Raw genomic sequence first — 23,483 nt, forward strand, 5'->3', positions numbered from 1 at the left:
TTAGTGAGAATAATTTAGCTGCTTTTCATCAATAGGTATTCTTCATCGGATATTTATGAATATGGAGAGTCTCTGTATTTACAGATTTTTTTTAGTAAGAAGTGGGAATAGGGACTTCCCTGGTAGGAGAGTGGTTAAGAATGTGCCTGCAGGGGACACGGGTTCGAGCCCTGGTCCGGGAAGATCCCACATGCCTCGGAGCAACTAAGCCCGTGCGCCACAACTACTGAGCATGAGTTCTAGAGCCCGCGAGCCACAACTACTGAAGCCCGCGAGCCACAACTACTGAAGCCCGCGTGCCACAACTACTGAAGGCCGCGCACCTAGAGCCCGTGCTCCGCAACAAGAGAAGCCACCGCGATGAGAAGCCCGCGCAGCGCAACAGAGAGTAGCCCCGGCTCGCCGCAACTAGAGAAAGCCTGTGCACAGCAACGAAGACCCAACACAGCCAAAAATTAAATTAATTAATTAATTAACTTAAAAAAAGAAGTGGGAATAGACATTTTCTTTACTCCCTACCATATTCTCTACCAACTCAGGTATAATGAGGCATTTGGGATAATACATAATAGAGATCTTCCCTGTAACTATTTAAACTGGTATATATTAGATTTTCAGTATCAAAAGAACATTTAAAATTCAACAGTGTATATGCTGTACCTGACCCAGTGATACTGTGCAGTGCTGTGGGGCTGCCCACCTCTTCTGAGGCAGTACTTACAGTGTCTTCCCCTGTCAGAAAACAAACAGTAACAATTTAAATTTGTTGTTCACAGAACCCTAATCTCCTTTTGCAATTGAAGATTGTGCTGAAAAAGTAGTAAGACTGGATCCCAGCATCAACACTGTAACCTCAAAGCCAGAAACATTTGCCATCTGTAACCAAACTTTGAGATGCCCTTATAGGATTCACCACCAACACCAAAATGTTGCAAGTATTCTGCCTTAAAAGTCTCAAGGCGGTATGCTCTGTTTGGGAGTATGAAAGTGCTTTGTGATCCAATTTGGTAACATTTTTCATTGTTACATTTTAATGCCTGCCAAAGTGCTCTTACATCTCTTTTTCATTTGATCATCATTTTAACTGAGAATGATCCTTATTGCAACACATATAAAGGAATGAAAGACTCTAAGATTTTAAGTGGTTTTAGCAGTTTTCACATTCAGATGTTAACAGCAGACAAGTGATAAATATTTTAAGGAACTTAAAATGCTTAACCCGGTAAATATAATAGGGATTTATTCTAGTGGACCTAGTCAGCATATGTTTAGGATGTTTACAAGTCAGATATTTGTAGTTTGGGGACAGCTCCTCATATGGGTATGTTGGATTGCTATGTTGAAGTACAGCAATGCTGTGATAATCTTCTTTTATCCCAGCTGTACTTTCCTATACACTGGGACATTTAAAAAGAAAATCCATATTACTAAGATTAGGTGTCTAGTTGCTTGCAATGATTATTGTAAAATTAGACAAAGGTTTGTATTAGTAGATCTGCGAGGCAAAAATGTAGCTAAGAGGGCAGTAAGCATATGCAGCAATGGGTATGTGGAGATTTTATAAACCATAATATTCTGTTACTTCAAGGATACTGACATTGGTACAATCTGCCACTATGATTCTGATTTCCCAGATCTTATTTGTACTCATTTGTGAATGTGTGCATGTGCATTTGCAGTGTGTATTAACTTCTATAATAATTTTATCACCTATGTAGCTTTGTGTCTTTACTATCAAGGTCAAGATACTCAACAGTTTCATCAAAAGGTTGCCCTTTTATAACTACACCTACCACCTCCTTCCTTGCCCAGACCCTTCCTCTACCCTTGCCCCAGTGTAGGTATTATGGAGAAATTTTGAGTAATTAGTTCTAGACAGTAAAATGTCATATCTGGGGGGGGGGGAGAAAGGAATCCCTAAATTTAGTATCTTTTAAGGAAAGAGGAGCATTTAGTTTCTGTTATGTCCACCCCAACTGTGTGTACAGCAATTCAATTCTGACACTAACTGCCCAGAATTAGCATCAGACTCTGCAGTTTTAAGGACTCAAATCTTCCACAAGACTGCCTTTACTTCACATGTCGGCCACACTTCTGGCTGCCTGGCTATAAATTCAGGGGGTGCCATGACCTCCTCACGTTCGATAAATTTGCTAGAATGACTCTTGAACTTAGGAAAGTGCTATACTTAGGATTACAGTTTAATCGTAAAAGAACTCAGGAACAGCCAAATCAAGAGGCACGTAGGGCAAGACCTGAGAGGGTCCGGGATGTGTCACCCTCCCAGCGTATCAATGTGTTCATCCAAGAAGCTCACCTGAGCCAGAGTTTTCATCAACATGATTGATTTATGGCATGACCTACCTCCTAGAGGTCAGGCTGGGCCAAAATTCCAACTCTGATCACAAGGGTGGTTTTTCTGGTGACCATCCTGAAGCTATCTAGAAACCCACCCTGGATCACCTCATTAGAATTTAAAACAAAAACAACAAAAAACCCCAAAACACTTCTACCACTAGAAATTCCAAAGGTTTTTGAAACTCTGTGCTAGGAACTAGGGGCAAAGACCAGACATAAGCTTTATTTTGTCACAGCTTTTTAAAAGTTTATTAAAGTATAAACAGTAAGAATTAGAAAAACGACACCTTTTTAATTAACAAGTTGCCCGTGTTTAAATTTATCAGCTTACCTACATCTTAGCTTTTTTTATATACTTATAATTTTTAAAAGTTTTCAACACTGTTTCATATGACTAAAGCACATTAGAATATATAATAATTTTACTGCTAAGTTTATCCAAATTGTATACAAAATATACAGAAGTGTTTAAATATTCCATTTTAAAGAAAACTATAGACTAATCTTCAGTCTGTTAAAAGAAATAAATGAATTGGAGAAAACAAAATGCTTGGAATGCCTTCTGAGATACTAACAATAGATACTTTAATGCCCTCTGCTGGCCATCACATTGCTAATTTTTGTGAAATTGCCAGGATAGTGAATATTTTAATTTTGGAAATACATTTTACTACAGCCAAAAGGAAAATAGTTTTAATATTATTCTTAAAAGAACCATGTAGTCTTTCACATGTGGTTTTTAGGCTGACGATAAGAGTGGCCTCTAATAGGATATATGTGCCGGTCTCTACCCCTCTGAGTTGATCTACCTGTGACTGTCCTATACTAGAAAGCAGTGACTTTGGCCAGAATGCCAGGGTATTGAGGTATTCTACCTCATTTAGATAGCAACTGATACGGAGATTCATTAAGGCAATTTAATTTCTCCATATTCAGAAGAGACAGGTAGCTAGCTGATAAGACTGTCAAACACAAATTTCTCTTCAGACAACCAGTCCTTTCTCCCGCGGTAGCTTTCTGATTCCTTTTATCCTCTGTTGCCTATGCTCAGGCAGGGAGAAAAATAAATTTATTTTAGATCCAAAGAAGTAGTTATTCAGTTTTCATGGGCCATTTCTTTTTACTTATTTACTTAGGCATAGCCTAAGAGTTCTATGATTCTTCCTTCCCAGTGATTAACTTCTTCATATTTCGTTGGTCATACATTTTTTAAGTGCTAATTTGCTGGAAGTAGCTGATTTTTCTACCCCAAGTGGAATCAAATTGGATTTTATGTATTACTGTCTTCAACCATCTGCTGGTATTATTCTCTAAAACCATGACAACCTGGCTGTGCTTGATGATCTTCTCTAAAAATACAGGTGCCTGAATCCACTCTACAACACACACTAAACCAAAATCTCCAGGAGTTCTAAGTTGGGAATTAATTCGTTATCCAGAATTCAGGGGTCCACAGCTCTAGCTGGATTTTTATTTGAAATACGAAAGAAGCTTATAGTATACTTTTAAGGTAGGAAAGTGTTACTTTTGGGAGATCGGTTTTATGACCAAGTGTCAACATTATCAATATGGAGCAATGGCAACTCCAATAATAATATTTATTAGTAAAATGTATAAAAACAAAATGAGGTGACCTCTACCTATTGATGTGAACTTTTTTTCTAAAGATAAATATCCATGTCTTTAACCTCAACAGAACAATCTTCCAAATAGTGGACTGGCAACTTGTGCATCAAGAGGTATATATTGCAGGTGTGCCTAAAATTCTTGACTATTTAAATTGTTTTCATATGTATTTAGCTGCTGAGATCCATGTGGGTTTATACCTTTGCTTTTATTTTCATCTGAAAGTTTAAAATAGTATTTCTAGAATGACTGTAAACATTCTGTTTCATATTTTCTAAATATATTCCATACTAACATGTAAACATACCAAACAACTTTTTAAAACCTATCAGTTTACATCTGACTTAATATTTTCCTTTTACATATAAAAAATTATCTTGAGGTGTTGTACTTAAGTGAGTTTTCCAGAGGACTAACAAGCTTACATCTTCTGAATGCTAAAGTTTTTAACTTTTTTCATGGAAATCTTTCTGCCTTATTAAACAGTATACGTAGTAATCTGATTTTAACTCCATTGCAGTGATATCTTTAGAATCCTTAGGAGCACAGAGCTTTGTTTACGTTTGTTGTCTCACTCTAGTCAGCGGCACATTCCTGTCTAGTTAGTCTCCTTAATTTCTCTCCATTTATACCTGTCAGTGTTCTGGCAGCTATCCTTTCTCCCATCAAGCTTTTTATCTGAAGTTTGCCAAGACCGTGGGGCACCTGATTTTTTAATCAGCATTGGTCTTTATACTTTCCAAGGCTATATGAAGCTTTGGACTGAAAGACTACATACAAGGTCTGTGATGGCTAGGCTTCTGCTTGGGGGCTTAGTGATCCCCTCTTCCCCCAATTTTGGTTTGTGTAAAAGGCAAACCATCCGATAGGAAACACACAGTCTTCATCCCCTTACTACCCTATACCACAGGGCAGTGGTTCTCAAATTTGAACATATATCAGAATCACCTGAAGTACTTAACAGATTGCTGGGCCTCACCTTCAGAATTTCTGATTCTGGATGGGGCCCAAGAATTTGTGTTTTGAATAAGTTCCCAGATGATGCTGATGCTGCTACACTTTGAGAACAACAGCCTTAGGGAACTTTACTGTCATTAATAATTTCCACCTTCCATTTCTGTATTTTGGAAATGTATTATCCAACAGTACTTCATAATGTTATAACATTCTCGTATATGTTCTTTTTTTAAATAGATCTTTATTGGAGTATAATTACTTCACAATACTGTGTTAGTTTCTGTGGCACAACAAAGCGAATCAGCCATATGCATACACATGTCCCCATAAAACTCATCATGAAGGCCTCACCCTTATGACCTCATCTAAACCTAATTATCTCCCAACGGCCCCAGCTCCAAATGTAATAACAGCGGGGGTTAGGGCTTCAACATATGAATTTGGGGGTGACACAGGTCAGTCTGTATGTAGCAGCATCTTATAATAACATCTTATGTATTTTGTCACAGACCAAAAAAGAAAAACAAAACTGAATACTGTTTTACCTGTGCCAGGGCTTTGTCTCATATCTGTCTCTCTTAGGTCTTCTGACATATTACTGACCAAGTCGTCTTCAGCTGCATCTCCAGCAATGACTGTATGAACATAGTGGGATATATGGTGGTTTGTTTTTTATTCACTTTCAGATTTGTGTTTTAAGTTCTGATATATTATTTTCCCCTTTAGAGTGAACCTGATACTAAAAACTGTGGTTGTTTACTTTTCTGTAGCTTAGATTCCCCATCCTTAAACATATTTTTTAGTCTTAGGTCACTATAAATATCTGGTGTTACAAATCTCTTACTAGGTCTTCTGACATAAAACTGACAGTCACCTTCAGCTGCACCTCCAGCAATTACTGTATGAACATAATCAGGCCACTGCTGTTGGGCTACTTGATCACCAGCTATTTTACATTTTAATTTTAATGGGGGAGATGTATAGTTCTCCAGGAGGCCAGTTTCTTTTCTTGTCCACCAGTGAAACATTTTAGGGCTTCTCACCACCATTTCCCAGTCCTTACTCTCTATCATTTCCCTCTCTTTCCCCTAGACACACACTCATACTCTTAAGAATTAGGACTGCATCATTTAATGATGTTAAGATCTAGAAACATTATGTTTGGTAGAGGTCTTTAAGAATGTCTTGTCCAGTCTGCCATTTTACATAGTCAGGTCGAGAGGAGAGACTTGTGAGTTCAAAGTTCCACAGAGACTGAGTTAGAACTTGGATTTCCTGACTCCTGGCCTAGAACTCATACAGTTTATTTCATGCTGTCTGTCACGTCTTTGTGTATATTGCATCTAAATCCTTTGGGTTAAACTTATTTTGAAGAACTTTATGATGTGTCCCAGGACAACTCAACTCACACTTACATTCTCACAGGTTTTGTATTTTTCTAAGTTTTTCAATGCCCCTTTTCTGTTTACTCATGATTTTACCACAACTAGTATGAAAATTTGCCTTAACTTCTGCCACCTGGAATTGCATTTTTGCTTTATTAAAATTGGTCTTTTTAAACTTCTAGAAATTCACATTTCTTTCCTCCTGTGTAACTCTGTACTGTTCTCTGTGTTCTAATCAAATATACGTGAAATCTGTTTCATGATAAATTGAGCAATTAGCTTGTTGAATAACATTTAATGAAACCTATTTAACTTAGACTGTATTCATGTATTGACATTTTTTTATATGGTAGCATGATGTTAAGATTACTTTTCTTTGACTTCCTACCTGTCTGATCCTCTTCCATTTTTACATTGGCACATCCTGTGGCTTCCTTTCCATCGTGGGATTCCTGTTCTTGTGAGTTTTCTGTTTTACTGTGTCCCAGAATAGCATCCAACTCAGTAAAAAATTTCATACTCTTAGTCATGCCTAGGTCTTGAGCCATTCTTACAATCTTGTATTCATGTTTTAAGTTTTTGTACTTTGTTCTGCACTGCTTCCAGTCTCTCTCTATTCCGAGTTTCTGAAGCTCGGCAGCAATTTGTTCAAATATCCTTTTATTTCTCACTGTTCCCTCTAGTTGTTGTTGTATGCCTTTATCAGACCAGATGCCTATTAGAGCCCTGACTTCTGGCACAGTCCAGTGTTTTCCTCCTTCATTTGCTACAGCTGGAATGAAAGTTGGATTATTAGGGGGTTCCATTATTGGTGTAGAGTTACCTGTACCGGGTGGGGAGAGAAACAGATATATGGGTTACACACGTCAGCTAAGATAAATAATTGGATGCAACATTAGTAAAGGAAGTAATTTTCTCTGTAGGAGATGGAATGCAAATCGTAGCTTAGCTTTTCTCTTAAACTAGTTGGGAAATGGAAGTACAGAACCTGAATCTGTTCCTTACCGTGACAGTGACTGGCTTTAATAAAGCTGTGTTTTTAATTAGTTACATTTCGATCAACTTTCTTCTTTATTGTTTCTTTCTCTTCCATTCCACTCCTTTAGTATGTGGGATGTATGTATATAGTGAAAGTTGAATATATAATTTTGTAATATTTATTTGTTTATTATTATAAACAAATAAATTATAAACAAATAAAACAAATTATATTTATTTGTCAAAAGCAATAAATATAATTACATAAGAAAACAGCTTGTTGAAGACAACTTTTTCATGATAGGTGTGAGCAATTTATCTCCTTCCCATGCTTTTTCTTTATTTAATGTTTTCCATTTGCTGCATATCAGAATCTCCTAGGGAGCTTTTATAAACCACTGCCCTCACCCCTCATCCCTGGATTGTGATTCTAGTGTGCAGTTCAGGGTTGAGAACCAAGACTATTCATGAATGAAGGGCTTGGAAGAGGCACATTAATAACTGGTGCTTCCTACTCTTTGTGAAAATAAAAGATGTCCCATTGGTTAAAGACCAAATGCCAAAGTGAAATATTATATTCTTTTAATGCAAGGAAATGTGCCAGAAATTTCATAATGCATTAGGCAGAATGTCTCCACTTAGTTATAAATACTTTAATAACTTTGTATTACATCTCTGGTACAGTTTTGCAACTCGTTTTATGGTAATGGCATTACTTGACATTATATTGGTTATTTAACAACCCATTGTCTTGTTTTTCTCAGATTTCATGTTTAATAAAAAGGTAGTTCGGACCTCAGCACCCATAACATTACTCATTAAAAAACAGTATAGTATTTACTTGAGGTAGGGAGTTGTTTTTATTTTGTGGTGTATTTAATTTCTTTTCTTTAAGATGCTTTTCAGTATTTTTCCATACTTGGATTAACTTTCAATAAGAATTTAGAAGCAAGAAGGAGATTTATGTTGACTTTTTGGGTGAATAAAATCATCCTTGACTTCATTATGGATTTGATATTATTTACTTTCATATATAAAATTCTGTTTTTCTTAGACCCCAGGAATGCTGAAGTCATATGCTCATTAAATATTAAGCACTTACTATGTGTAATTTTGGCCATCAGATTCCTTACTATATTTAAAGAATAAAGATTGGAGGTTTGAAGGCTAATATTTTCAGGCAATTTACATTTTGTTAAGGAAATTATTTGTTTTAGAAATGATTTTTTTTTGTATAGGTTGGTAAAAAAGAGGGAAACATAAATTAATCTTAAGTGTTTCTACCAGGAAAACTCATCCATTTTCTCAGATTTGAAACCAATCTTACTTTCCAATTTGAAATTGGATCAGTTTCACTATATATTTGGCCCACCATACCATACCTACCTAGTTCCATTGGTCTGACATGAGAAACCAAAAGTAAAGGATTTCCTGGAATGTCTTCCTTGTCTACTGATGTAACTGACATTTTGCCTGGAAAGAGAGAATTCCTTTTAGAAATAAGTATGAAGGAAAATTAAAATTGGATTATAACTGATAATGCTAATAGTTTGAGTTGAATTTGTTCATATTCACGAAGGATTATAGATTTAGGGTAGATGCTTTTTGTAATAGTGGTATAATATGGTTTAAATATTTATGTCCATAAAGAGAAATCTAATTTCTTCCATCACATTGACATTTTGAACTTCCACTAGAATTGTTTGCTTATTTTATAAGTTTCTAGAGATGGTTGTAGTTAGTTTTCAAATTAAATTACGTCTTTAAAATGAGGTATTCTCTTTTTTTTGTATTTTAGGTGCTTTAACATAGTCGGCCCTTTAAGTGATACTGGTAATGTGAAAGAGAAATCCTGCAATGAGATAATCAGAAAATCTTGTTTTATTAGCATATATGGTCATAGCTGAGTTTGTATGTATCTTATGTAACTAGTTGATTGATACATACTAAACTTTCCAGAAATTAATCTAAGTTTTGCTTAAATGGACCAAGGAATGTACCATTGAAAAGAACCATGCCAGCCTTGAAAAAATGAAGACATCCCTCCTTGATCTCCTTATATCATTTCCACATGTTTTTCTAATTTTGTTTTACTGAGTAACAGAAATAGCATTATATTTTACATTAGGAGATCAAATATTAGGTATGATTTTGATGGTGTAAACGTTCATTTTAAAATCACTATTCACCATTATAATTACAAGGCATTCCATTAAAGAATAAGAAAATGAATGCTGTTTATCATCTTAAACATTATACTGGGGATTCTTATATTAAAAAAAAACAAGTGAGGGCTTCCCTGGTGGTGCAGTGGTTGAGAGTCCGCCTGCCAATGCAGGGGACACGGGTTCGTGCCCCGGTCCGGGAAGATCCCACATGCTGCGGAGCGGCTGGGCCTGTGAGCCATGGCCGCTGAGCCTGCACGTCCGGAGCTTGTGCTCTGCAACAGGAGAGGCCACAACAGTGAGAGGCCCGCGTACCGCAAAAAAAAAAACAAGTGAAAAATAAGGGAAGTATCAGTGTTTTCAAATGGCATAATTATATAAATTTAAAGCTCAAAATAAAAATTGTCAGTTTTTAAATCAAGTTTCATAATTATTTGAGGCTAACTTGCAGTTAGGGAATGTTTTGGATTTAGTTGGGAATATGGGAAATAAAAATCTGAAGTTACATAAGAATTCTCTTTAGAGAGAAGAACAAAAGATATTAATATCCCCAGGTAATTTAACAGCTGAGCTTGATGAGAACAGCAAGGAAAGGTAGGGTTTGCTATTCTGTTATCTGCTTTAGGGCCTACTTTTGTTTACTGAAAAGGTCCTGGAGCTCAACATACAGGTGCGGGGAAGAAAAGAAAAGCTCTCTCCCCAACTTCTTCAGGGGATTTCTCTTTTTTTTCCCTTAGGTTGGTCATTCCTAGCATGAATCCCAAAACTGTATGTAGGGGCCCCATGCCATGGAGATTTTAAACTGAAACTCTTAAGTCATTATTCCTAATGCATTTGTATGTAGGAAGAGGAGGGAAAGAGAGCGGAAACTTTCTTTCAGTGAAGGAATATGATTTGGCCGCAGTCAGCCAAAGGTATTCTGAGGTTGAAGATAATTATAATTTCCGGAACATGAAGCGTCTTAGAATTTGTATTTGGGTCTTTTGCGAAGGCTCAGTCAGACTACCTGCTGCCTAACAGAGGGGACCAGATCCTCTGTCCTTACCCCTTGCATGAATGAGGTTGATCCCAACAGTAGAAAAGGTACATTCATTTCCTTCCCTTCCTCTTTTTACCCTACACCAATAAAAATTCTGCTGCTTCCACCAAAAACACCAGAAGACATTATAAATGAATTAGACCTGGAGAAAGGAGAGCTTTCTAAGCCTTAGAAAAGAAACTATGTGACTATGTTAAAACTTTCAAATTTTGTGGGTCGCATAAAAATCAGCCAAACTTGTAAGGCCAAAGAGGTCACGCAGATTTTTTGAAGACCTCAATTGACATGAACAGTCAATTTGTAAAACTGAATAAATATGTAGGAAAATGTTGCACAGCACTAGTAATTAAACAAATGCAAAGTAAAAGTTATTTATTGCATACACTGTTGTACTCAGTTCTTTATTAAATTAGCATACTCCATTATTTATTTATTTTTTATTTTTTCCATTATTTATTAAATTAGCGAAGTCTCTCCCCCTTTCAACCTCACTCCATAATCTTACTTGACAGGGTTCTATAAAAGAGATAGTCCCATTGTTAAATTACAATTCTTTTGGAAAGCAGTTATTTTAGCAATATGTTTCAAAGTAATTATACCCACCCCCCGACCAGAAATTGAATTCTGATAGTCTATCCTAAAGTAATAATTTTAAATATGGACAAAAGATAATTGATTGTAGGGAATTCCCTGGTGGTCCAGTGTTCAGGACGTGGCACTCTCACTGCTGGGACCCAGGTTCAATCCCTGGTCAGGGAACTAAGATCCTGGAAGTCGTGCGGTGTGGCCAAAAAAAAAGAAAAGTAATCGATTGCAGCATCCGTTATATAAGGGGGCAAAGACCCAAACTCTGGTATATGCACTCAGTTAAATATTATGGAACCATTAAGTAACATTTAACCCTAAATTATGGTCAATTCTGGGTATAATTTAAAGATTATTTTAAATGTAAACAAAATGCTAAGTTTTTTGTAATTTTATAATTTAAAAAATTGTATAAAAACAATCAGTGGCATTGTGGAAGATAATGTGAGAAGGGGCTGAAAATTAGGGAGGCCAGTTAAGAGGTTATCGTAATATTCCATGCGATGATGAAGTTCTGGATGGTGGTAATGAAAATGGAGCAGAGAGATAAATTTATGAAACACGTAAGTAGATTTTTTTTTTAAGGACTTAGTGACTGACAAAAAATCAAGGTTGGGCTTCCCTGTTGGCGCAGTGGTTGAGAGTCCGCCTGCCGATGCAGGGGACACGGGTTCGTGCCCCGGTCCGGGAAGATCCCACATGCCGCGGAGTGGCTGGGCCCGTGAGCCATGGCCGCTGAGCCTGCGCGTCCGGAGCCTGTGCGCCACAATGGGAGAGGCCACAGCAGTGAGAGGCCCGCGTACCGCAAAAAAAATCAAGGTTATCTCAAACATTTCTATTTAAGTGACCAGAAATACAGTGATAGTAAGGTGGAAGCAATTTGTAGGAGGATCAGTTTTGATGGGGGAAGAGAGTTGGTTTTAGAACTGGGTGTTTGACATACCCTAAACATACATGGTTAAGGTTTATTGTGGGCCCTCTGCTTATGAGTGAAATGGGGAGTTTGGAGCCATGCAAGTAGCTGAAAGGGCTAGAGGATCCCATTAAGAAGTGGAGATATTACCATCACATCTTCATTACACCAACCTGTGGTTAACTCAAGGTCTTTCAGAAAGCTCAGTGAGTGATTTACTTATTGTTAATCAATACTTAAAGCATTTAGATGATGATGAGTGCAGAGTGATTAACTGAATAAAATAATATAATTACTGTTTAACTTGGTAATGACTGCAAAGCTTTCTCAGAATTTGGTTTGGTATTAGAAGTGTAAAGGCAGTAAGTTGGGTGGATTTTTTACCAAAGGATTTTATTATTGAGCTTAAAACACGAAGTTCAGATAACCCAAGTTAACTCAACTGTAATCTCTCATCTTTAACCCCCCTTCTTATTTGGTACCTTTATTATACCACTTACCACTTTCTTTTGGGTTACATTTATTCACAGTTCCCTCCTTTCTGTGGTTACATCCATGAATGCATGTAACTCACTGCTTTGCACACGGTGTACACAGACAGTAGGTATTAAACAGATTTTGAATTGAATTGAACAACTCTGTTCTTAAAAATAGCTACTCTAAGATTTTGGCTATGGGAGAAATCTCATTACTGCCGTTGATTTTTCCCAGTTTGCCTAGTGATACGTTGGGCTTCCACAGTGAGCAAATTCTATGTAAATAGTGTTGGGTTTAACAACACAGCAGCTCAAGAACCTTGTTTTAATAAGGCATATATTACTTTGCAGATATTGTATTTTTTGCAGATTAAAGGTTGTGGCAACCCTGTGTCAAGCAAGCCTGTTAGTGCCATTTTTCCAACAGCATGCTCGTTTTGGGTCTCTGTGTCACATTTTGGTAACTCTCAAGATATTTCAAACCGTTTAATTGTATTATGGTGATCTGTGATCAGTGATCTTTGATGTTACTGCTACAACTCACTGAAAGCTAAAATGATGGTTAGCATTTTTTTAGCAATGAAGTATTTTTTAATTAAGGTATATACATTGGGTTTTTTTTAGACCTAATGCTGTTACACATTTAATAGACTACAGTATAGTGTAAACATACTGTATATGCACTGTGATACCAAAAAGTTTGTGTGACTCGCTTTGTTGGGATATTTGCTTTATTGCAGAGGTCTAGAGCTGAACCCACAATATCCCTAAGATATGCCAGTATTTAAATCATTTAATCATAAATCATTTAATCTATCAAATCTATTTGTTTTACTTACTGTTAAAATGGAGATGTTCTTCCAAACAAGTAATGAAGTTCTTTATCAGTTATTAGTATTTTAGTGCTTTTATTTATAAATTTAGGAAAATGGGAACATAATATAGAGCAGAAAGTTCTGTCTTATTTGGAGCTGTGGGAAAACAACAGTTGAGCAATTTTTTTTTTTCACGACTCTTATAAAATTAAGACTTAAAATATTTTCAGAACCCAATCCATTTTCCAAAAACTGCATCAACATGGGTAAGGAGCAGTTGGCACTAGCAGTTGGTGTCATTTTAACGCGTTTTTTCTGTATTTTACAGATTTTTTTAAATGGTTGGCATTAAACTCTTTTTTGAAATTAATTTTTACCTTGTGCAAAATAGCATATACATAACAGGTCAGTTATTTTTCTCAACCTTGATATTTCAGGCTATATTTATCATATGGACTCAAGTCTGGTTCTTTTACAGTTTGTTAGGTAAAAACAAAAGAAAGGTACTTTTTCTTTTTACCTTCAGTGATCTCTGGGGCTGTACTTTGGCTCAGCGTTGCCAGGCACCTGTCATTTGCATCTTCCTCTGTTAATTGTGTGGCAGGTTCATACTGCAGGATCGCATCCAAATCATGGAAGAACTTCATAGTTTTACAGCTGTCTCCAGAGTTGTGGGCATATTTAACTGTTCTGTATTCATATTTGAGATTTTTGTACTTTGCCCGGCACTGTTTCCAATCTCTGTATACTCCTAGTGCTTGCAGCCTTTTAGCAATGTAGATAAATATTCCTTTATTTCTCAGTGTTCCATAAAGTTGTTTTCGTATATTTTTTTCTGCCCAGATACTTAGCAAAGCTTTAACCTCTTCCTCAGTCCAGTGCTTTCCTGCTCCACTCTCCATGTTGAAAGTGACCTGGAAATGATTCACTATTTCTAGCCAAGGTTTTGTTTCCTAGGAAACCAGACGGCTGGTTGTCAATAAGCTCTGAAGAGCTGAAAGGATCTAGTTTAACTGGTTCAAGCTGCCTGAGGGGAGTAACTTGAGAAACTGCCAAATAAGCAGGCTTTGTGATTAAAGAAGCCTGGACCTAAATGATTCCTAATGTTATTCATTTCAGCTTTAAAAGAAAAATTACCCTTGAGACAAAAGGGAAAGAAAACTTTTTTTGTGTTTATTTCTAGTTTACTATATGATTGTTGATTTTTTGTTTGTTTGTTTTGGAAATGGTTGGCAGAGGTTCTTTCTGCCCTGAGGTTTATGGCTAACATTTTATTTCTCCTCTGATATGAATCACTTAGTCTTTGAACATTGGTTAACTACAAACCACATCATTTCACTAAATAAATAAATCCTAAGTCACAAATTATTCATTTATATCGGATGTATAGTATTATGCATGTCTGCTTTCAGCATAATAGTTCATAGTATTTAAAGCATTGGTAATTTAGTAAAATCACTTCAATTTTAATTTTTTAGATTTTTACTTTGCAAGTACATTTAATATTGTAGTTTTTCTTGTCATTAAAATGTCTAAACAATTACAATTTTGGAAAAGATCCTTTTTACCAAATAAATCATGTATTAGTTGTTAATGTATATATACATATTATGGTAGAGATTTACTTTTTATTTCTACCCTGATATATATTCTTTGGAACAAAAATTTGTTAATAAACATCTAGTATTTATAGCACTTGTTCAGAACTATTAAAAATTGTTGAGCACTTTGAACCTTTATTGTATCTTTTGAGTTTGTACTCCACTGTGGTGCAGGTCCTCTAAGTCTTACGAGTGTGTTACCCTACCTAGCTAGGAAGCCTAGCTTCTGGCTTTCTTTGTATCATCACCTAAAAATACTAATGCAGGAAATGAGATACAGAGTGCCTCATCAGCTTGGGGTTTTTTGAAGTAGCATTTATTTTCTGAAGACAAAAGTGATAGATATTTGACAGAAAAAAATTTGATGAGTGCAAAAAGCAAAACAAAACAAAAATAAATTTTGTTCATAATTCCAGTACCCACAAGCATTTTACCTGCTATTTTATTTGGAGCTTTTTATTTATATCTACATACTCAACCTTATTTAGAGGTCACATAATACAGAGGTTAGAAGTACAAGTTTTGAAGTCAGATTGTCTGTGTTCTAATCCTGGCCATGCCACCATTCTCTGTGTGACATTAGACAAGTTACTTCTGTTTCTTTAGTGTTGTCCTTTTCTGTAAAATGTGAATGGTGGGCTTCCCTGGTGGCGCAGTGGTTGAGAGTCCGCCTGCCGATGCAGGGGACATGGGTTCGTGCCCTGGTCCGGGAAGATCCCACATGCCTTGAAGCAGCTGGGCCCGTGAGCCATGGGCGCTGAGCCATGGGCGCTGAGCCTGCGCGTCCAGAGCCTGTGCTCCACAAGGGGAGAGGCCGCAGCGGTGAGAGGCCCGCGTACTGCAAAAAAAAAAAAATGTGAATGGTAATCATAGTACCTACTTCAGAGGATTGTTTTCAAAGCCTAATAAATTAGATCATTCATGTAAATGCTTAGGACAGTGCCGGGCATATTAGTTAGAACTCAGACAGTCTCATCTGCTGCTATTGCTAATTGTTGTCATTGTCATCATCATGAGTGGAAGTGGCACTAGTGCTAGTAGCATTTAATGTGTTGTAAGACTGAGTTCATGGATGTTATTGAGAAAAGTATGTTTCATAAAAGTTATTAAGAAGCTTATCAATGGGGTAAATTTAACAGCTGATACCTTTTTATATTCACAGGGGTCAGGAGAGTGCTGGTATTGTGACCAGTGATGGGAATTCGATACCAACATTCAAAACACACAAGGTATATTTAAGCATTAAAAAATGTTGGGTATAAAGGTAACAATAGCCCGAAGTTAACTAGTATATAGTGGTGAGGGGAGGAACTTTGAATAAAAATAATTTGTAATTAGAAGTATAGTTGACCCTTGAACAATGCAGGTTATGGACGCTGACCTTCGTTCAGTCCAGTATCCGCATATATCTTTTGACTCCCCCAAAACTTAACCACTAATAGCCTACTGTTGACAGGAAACCTTAACTGATAACATAAACAGTTGATTAACACATATTTTGTATATCATATGTATTATATACCGTTCTTACAATAAAGTAAGCTAGAGAAAAGAAAATATTATTAAAATCATAAAGGAGAGGAAATACATTTACAGTATAGTACTGCCTTTATTGATACAATAAGCTTATGTTGTCTTTTTACAAGATAAATTCTGTCGGTACCTATGTTAATGCAGTCTTAATACAGAACACTGTAGATGTTATATGTATTACTAACACTAGACCTCAAAAATGAAAAGATAATGTGAAAAAATTCATATTTATAGGTATAACAATTCATGCATTGGTAACAAAGAAGCAGCAATATGATTGCTTTATGGTTGCCTAGCCTATACACTAATAAATGAATCGTTATAAAATATCACTCACTTTATGCCTGTGTAAGGATGGCCTATCCACTTTAATACCGGTCTTGCACATGATGTTGTACACAATGACTACTTAGGCAATGGTGATGGTGGTGACACCAAAATGTCTCATACGGTTTTTGCTGTACAGTTACTAGATTTTCACAAGAAGACTCTCACACATCCACAACAGATAAGTTTATTAACTGTACAGTATGTTGATGATTCACTCTTCGTTAAGTGGAAGTGGGTCATCATAAAGGACTTCATCCTGGTAGTCTTCATTCCTAATGAGAGGCTGAGGAGGAGGAGGAAGAGGAGGGGTTGGTCTTGCTGTCTCAGGTGTGGAAGAGGTGAGAAGGGGAGGCAGGAGAGGCAGGTACACTGTATGTGACTTGATGGAAGTATGTCCTAATTTCTGTCTGACTTTTTTGCTTTTTTTATTTCTCCCAGAATGTTTCTATGTGGTACCAATTGTTCCACGGTTTGCTTTAGTTTCAGTGCCTGTATCATAGAAGGGTCCATGTTGTAAAGTCCAAAAAGAGTCTTGAATAATCAGAACCCTACTGCCAGAGTGTCAGTTTGTTTCTGGCACTGCTTCTTCTGTGTCTTATTCCTCATCATCTGGCACTGGTTCGAAAGCACTCATCTCCACCAAGTCATCTTCTGTTAATTTCTCCGGTATGGTGACTGTTAGCTCTTGAATTTCTCCAAGATCCCTATCTTCACCTTCAGCCCCCACCATTTTTATTTATTTATATATTTATTTTTATTTTTTATTTTTTTGCCATATCCACAATCTCTTTCATGATTTCTTTGACTGATTCTGTTGTAAATCCTGTGAAGTCATGCACAACATCTGGACAGAGTTTTCTCCAGCAGGAATTTATTGTTCCAGGCCTGATGGCTTTTCCAGCTTTTTCTGTAACAACCGCAGCATCTTCAGTGGTGTAATCCTTCCAGGCTTTCATAATGTTCTTTCTGTTGGGTTTGTCTTCCATGGCGTAGACAGTCCTCTCCATAGAGTACCTTGTGTAATGAGCCTTGAAGGTCCTTATGATCCCCTGATAGGGAGGCTGAATTAGAGATATGTTTGGGGGCAAGCACACCACTTTGACCACTTGGGTCTGACCATGTTGAACTCATGGGGTTCTGGATGGCAGGGGCGTTGTCCAATATCAAAAGAACTTTAAAAGGCAATCCCTTACTAGCAAGGTACTTCCTGACGTCAGGGATAAAGCATTGATGGAACCAGTACAGAAAAAGTGTTCTTGTTGTTCAGGCTTTCTTGTTGTACAACCATGTGTTAAAAGACTAGTAGCCGGACTTCCCTGGTGGTGCAGTGGTTAAGAATACGCCTGTCAATGCAGGGGACATGGGTTCAAGCCCTGGTCCAGGAAGATCCCATATGCCGCAGAGCAACTAAGCCCGTGCACCACAACTACTGAGCCTGCACTCTAGAGCCTGTGAGCCACAAGTACTGAGCCGGCATGCCACAACTACTGAAGCCCGCATGCCTAGAGCCCGTGCACTGCAACAAGAGAAGCCACCGCAATGAGAAGCCTGCGCAACGCAACGAAGAGTAACCCCTGCTCGCCACAACTAGAGAAAGCCCGTGCACAGCAACAAAGACCCAATGCAGCCAAAAAATAAATAAATAAATAAATAAATTTATTAAAAAAAAAAAAAAAGACTAGCAGCTGCTGTTTATCTTTTCCCCTCAAGGCTCGGGGTTAACAGCTTTATAGATAAGGGCAGCCCTGATCCTAAACCCGACTATTTGCACAAAACAGGAGAGTTATAGCTTATCCCTTACTGCGTTAAATCCTGGTGCTTGCATTGCTTCACTTTCTTACTGATAAATGTCCTTTGTGGTATTTTATTTCCCACAATAGGTCACTTTTGCGGTTTTTTTGCGTTAAAAACCTGTTCAGGCAGATATCCTTTCCCTCAATGATTTTCTTAATGCTGTCTGGGAACTTGTCTGCTGCCCCTTGGTCTGCAGAAGTCACTTCTGTTATCTTGACATTTTATTTATTTATTTATTTTTAAATTTATTTATTTGTTTGTTTGTTTATTTTTGTGGTACGCGGGCCTCTCACTGCTGTGGCCTCTCCCGCTGCGGAGCACAGGCTCCGGACGCGCAGGCTCAGCGGCCATGGCTCACGGGCCCAGCCGCTCTGCGGCATGTGGGATCTTCCCGGACCGGGGCACGAACCCGTGTCCCCTGCATCGGCAGGCGGACTCTCAACCACTGCGCCACCAGGGAAGCCCTATCTTGACCTTTTTTAAGCTAAATCTCTTCCTAAAAGTATCCAGCCATCTTTTGCTGGCATTTAATTCTGCAGCTTTAGATCCTTCACCTTCCTTTTGCATTGCCATCATATAATGACTTCACTTTTTCTTGAATCATATTAGATAGGTATGCCTTTCTTATAGCAATCATGCACCCACATAAAAGCTGCATTTTCAATATGAGATAAAAGGGTATTTCACAAAAAGGGCAAGGTTTTTGTACCTGCTGGTATAGCTGCAGCAACGGCTTCACATATTTCCTTTTCTTTTTTTTATGGTCTTTATGCTGGATTCATTTATCTTGAAATGGTGGGGCAGCCGCAGCTGCAGACCTCAATCTACAGTAGACATCAAGCAATTCAACTTTTTCTTGCAAAGTCGTGACTGCTTGGGAGCACTTTCAGCATCACTAGTGGCACTTTGAATGAGTCCCATGGTGTTACTCAAGGTTTACGGTATTGCAGTAAACACGAAGAAAAATATGCAGGAACTGGGAGAGGAGACTTTTTACTGCAATAGGCAACTTGAGGTAGAGATGAGGGGCTCACCCGGAGAGGGCTAGTGTCACATGGCATTTTAAGTTGGTACTTGCAGCACTTGAGCTCCCTGCAATATTAACAGGAGGTGGCTCCGAAATTATTACAGTATTACAGTGCAGACTGTGGTTCATTTTATGCAGTTATGATGTAATACTGCACCTTTATGTTTGTTTACATTTCTCGAAACAGCAAATAGCACAGTTTATGGTTTATGTTTGTTGTGTGCATAAGTTTTGATAAATGTTAACATTTTATAATAGGATTGTGTATATTTTGTGGTAGTAAATGATAAAATGGACTAGTATCTACATATATTTTATTCATGACATACCCATCTTTTTCTTAATTTTTTTCAGTTACTCTAGGCTACACGGTTCGTCTGCCAAGTATTTTTAAATTGTTGTAAATCTCCAAAAAAATTTTCTGATATATTTATTGAAAAAACTCCATGAAAAAGTGGACCTGTGCAGTCCAAGCCTATATTGTTCTAGGGTCAACCACTTCTATTTGTCATTTCTATTTTTATTTCTCTCCCAGTGATGGTTTGCTAGACTGACTCAGACAAGTCATTTATTTGAATGCTTTAACATGCTTTAATTTAAAATTACAAATAATTTAGTTTATTGTATTTGACAAATGTTAACGCTTAGTACATCTGTTCTTCAATGTTTTATCAAAAAGTATCTTATAAAACAAGCACTTCAACATTGTGACTGCATTAAATACCACTGAAATGTTCACTTTAAAATGGTTAATTTTATGTTATGTGAATTTCACCTCAAATATATATTTTATTGCATCACAGTTCTTACAATTAGGTTAGTTCCCCCCCCCAGATTAGAATTCTGAAGCACAGAGAAATTAAGTGAACTGCATTTTCTAATTTGGGATTGTCTGAGCAAAGGCATATAAAAATGCTACTAGTGTTTTTTTCCCTAAAATGAGCTCTTACTTTGACTTTGCAAGGGAATGGGTCTTGTAAATCACGTCTTTACTGAAGACAATTTGAAGAAATTATATACTTCAAATCTTGGAATTGGACACACAAGGTACGCCACTACAGGAAACTGTGAATTAGAAAATTGCCAGCCCTTTGTTGTTGAAACACTTCATGGGAAAATAGCTGTGGCACATAATGGCGAATTGGTAAATGCTGCTCGCTTAAGGAAAAAGGTAAGGTTTTTTTTAATGCATTTTCATGGTTGTAATAAATTACTGAAAAGAAGTTATTGAGGAGCTTGGAAAAGGGTATTACCCTTTTGTTGCTATCTGTTATCTAACTGCAAAGAACAACTGTATCAGAATTAGCTGGAGTACTTGTTATGATTACAGATTCTAAGAGATTCCCCCCCCAGAGTCTGGGGAGGGGCCGGTTGCTGAGTCTGCATTTTAATATGCTCCTAAGGTGATTCTGATGCACTGCTTTGGAGTTGAGATCTGGAAAATTGATTTAAGTATTCCCAGAACTTTGTCCTGCCCTCTTCTTAGCCTCTGGCATTGTCATTACAATAATACAGTTTTTTTGCTCCGAAATGAAGAAAAATTTTTTTATTCAGACAATTTAAAAAATATAAATATGAAGTAAAAATTATTTTAAAACTCACTATTTAGAGGTACCACTGGAAGTTCCATTCTAAACAATACCCAGGTCATTATTTTTCGCCTAACCCCTTACCCAGATGCTAGACTTCACCTCTACACATTTTGCTGCATCAGGGATGATCAGTGAGGATGGGTAGCCACCATCACCACCACCAAGAAACCTGAGTTGAGAGTCTGCACTGCAGTGCGCCACTCTTACGGGAATGTGTCCTATCTGTCAGGAGTGTCGAGGGCTGAAAAAGTTAGAACCATAACCCCAAACCCTCATGCCTTCTCCGTCCCGCTCCTCCAGACACCCACTGCAGGTCTACATTCCATCAAACTTAGTTTTCAAAAGCTTTCCTGTATACCTCCTAAAGCACTATTTTTTTTCCTGTTTGAAAAGATTCAGAGACTTCCCATTGCCTCCAGCAGCGATTCTCCGTTATTATGCATACATACCTACCATTGGTAGGATGCAGGATTCCGTAACTGAGCATCTACACGATGCCTGATCTCTTCCTGTGATGGCAGGCTATTGGGTGAGGGGTGAGTTAAAGCTTCCCCTCTAATGACTGCAACTTTTCTCCTTTCCAAATAGCTTCTGCGTCACGGTATTGGTCTGTCAACAAGTTCTGATAGCGAAATGATCACCCAGTTACTGGCGTATACCCCTCCTCAGGAACAAGATGACACCCCAGACTGGGTGGCAAGGTAATGGTAAAAGTAGGCTGAGTGTGCAGGTCTGGTAATGAGAGCTTGCTCTTGCATGTGTTTGTAACTAAAATTATTCATTCAATTATTTAATTGATTCCAGGATTAAAAACTTAATGAAGGAAGCACCCACGGCATACTCTCTGATTATAATGCACAGAGATGTGATTTATGCAGTACGAGATCCTTATGGAAATCGTCCTCTGTGCATTGGTCGTCTTATTCCTGTATCTGATATAAATGATAAAGGTAATGAACTTCAAAAGAAATATAATTTTATAATGCTTTCCCAAGTCATTGTCCTACTATTGGCACACCCTGAAATCTGTAGGTATAAGGAGCTTATTGAGTAAAAGCTAGGTAAAAAAGAAAAAAATGGCACTTAGTTTTCAAAGTACATTTCCTTGAATATTTCTGAGCTGAGCCATTTTTAATATATTTAATGGACATTCCTGCTTTGTCCTGAGTGGCCTATTCATATCCTTTGCCCAGCTTTTTCATTTGTGCAGTATGATTTCAGCGATTTTCCTTTTGACTTATGAGATGTCTTATTCAAGCCATGAAACCATATTGTTTGAAGGAATCTTGGGATTATTAATTTTATCTTTGGTTCTAGTCAAATGAGGAACCATATGCTCTTAAAGTCATAGTAATGGATATTCTGTGAGCTCTTTTACTTATCTATTTGGTGTTTAACTGTTCTCTTGAAATACGTAGCCTCTTTTAAAATTTCTTGAATTCAGTAATTGAATCGATTGTCTTATGATTTACAGAAAAGAAATCTTCAGAAACAGAAGGATGGGTGGTGTCTTCAGAATCATGTAGCTTTTTATCTATTGGTGCAAGGTAAGTTTTATCTCACTCAACAGATCAACTTTTTCCACATCAATAAAAAAAATTTTTTTTGTTTCTGATGTCTGCAAGAATACATGTTTATAAATGCAGTTCCTTTTGTACATTGTGCTCAGCAGTTGCACTAACATTAATGTCCCAATAATACCTTCTAAACCAGGAACTGGCATCCTGTTTTCAAAATACCATGAGACTTATTTTAGAAAGGAAGAATCTCCTCAACAAGTAATAATTATGAGCAAAATATTTAAGCCAGGATAAAAATGTTCTCTTTAGCCTTCATGCTTTTAAAAATCAATAAAATATAGGGCTTTTGGGCTTCCCTGGTGGCGCAGTGGTTGAGAGTCCGCCTGCCGATGCAGGAGACACGGGTTCGTGCCCCAGTCCGGGAAGATCCCACATGCCGCGGAGCAGCTGGGCCTGTGAGCCATGGCCGCTGAGCCTGCGCGTCCGGAGCCTGTGCTCCGCAACGGGAGAGGCCACAACAGTGAGAGGCCTGCGTACCGCAAAAAAAAAAATATAGGGCTTTTAATTTCTTAAATTCTAAATTTGAATTTAGGGGTAACAGATTTATGGAAATTACTGCTGGAGGAATACTACTTTTCTTTTTTTAAATAAATTTATTTATTTATTTGTTTTTATTTTTGGCTGCATTGGGTCTTCGTTGCTGTGTGTGGGCTTTCTCTGGTTGCAGCGAGCGGGGGCTACTCTTCGTTGCAGTGCACGGGCTTCTCATTGTCATGGCTTGTCTTGTTG

The 23,483-nt window shown here is 37.4% G+C and overlaps 2 protein-coding genes across 5 annotated transcripts in view; one reads left to right on the forward strand and one right to left on the reverse strand.

The window, feature by feature from the left end:
* The window catches only part of PAICS (phosphoribosylaminoimidazole carboxylase and phosphoribosylaminoimidazolesuccinocarboxamide synthase), a 50,154-nt gene extending 35,940 nt beyond the window's left edge, over positions 1–14,214 (reverse strand). For 2 of the 4 annotated variants that reach the window (XM_081251202.1, XM_081251200.1), the window contains exons 1-5: positions 13,818–14,214; positions 8,691–8,777; positions 6,715–7,149; positions 5,487–5,576; positions 661–732 (exon numbers count right to left, since the gene is read on the reverse strand). In XM_081251202.1, the coding sequence (XP_081107328.1) occupies positions 661–732; positions 5,487–5,576; positions 6,715–7,149; positions 8,691–8,777; positions 13,818–14,199 (1,066 nt within the window). In that variant the 5' untranslated portion in view covers positions 14,200–14,214. The remainder of the gene's footprint in view (positions 1–660; positions 733–5,486; positions 5,577–6,714; positions 7,150–8,690; positions 8,778–13,817) is intronic. The other 2 variants (XM_081251201.1, XM_081251203.1) reach the window with 2 other exon arrangements.
* PPAT (phosphoribosyl pyrophosphate amidotransferase) overlaps positions 1–23,483 on the forward strand; it is a 36,969-nt gene that overhangs the window by 6,631 nt on the left and 6,855 nt on the right. Inside the window, exons 2-6 of the mRNA XM_081251230.1 lie at positions 16,061–16,127; positions 20,547–20,753; positions 21,763–21,875; positions 21,979–22,124; positions 22,649–22,721. Of these exons, the coding sequence (XP_081107356.1) occupies positions 16,061–16,127; positions 20,547–20,753; positions 21,763–21,875; positions 21,979–22,124; positions 22,649–22,721 (606 nt within the window). The remainder of the gene's footprint in view (positions 1–16,060; positions 16,128–20,546; positions 20,754–21,762; positions 21,876–21,978; positions 22,125–22,648; positions 22,722–23,483) is intronic.

Source organism: Mesoplodon bidens, assembly GCF_964165515.1.
Source record: "Mesoplodon bidens genome assembly, chromosome: 1".
NCBI classification, from domain to species: Eukaryota; Metazoa; Chordata; class Mammalia; order Artiodactyla; family Ziphiidae; genus Mesoplodon; species Mesoplodon bidens.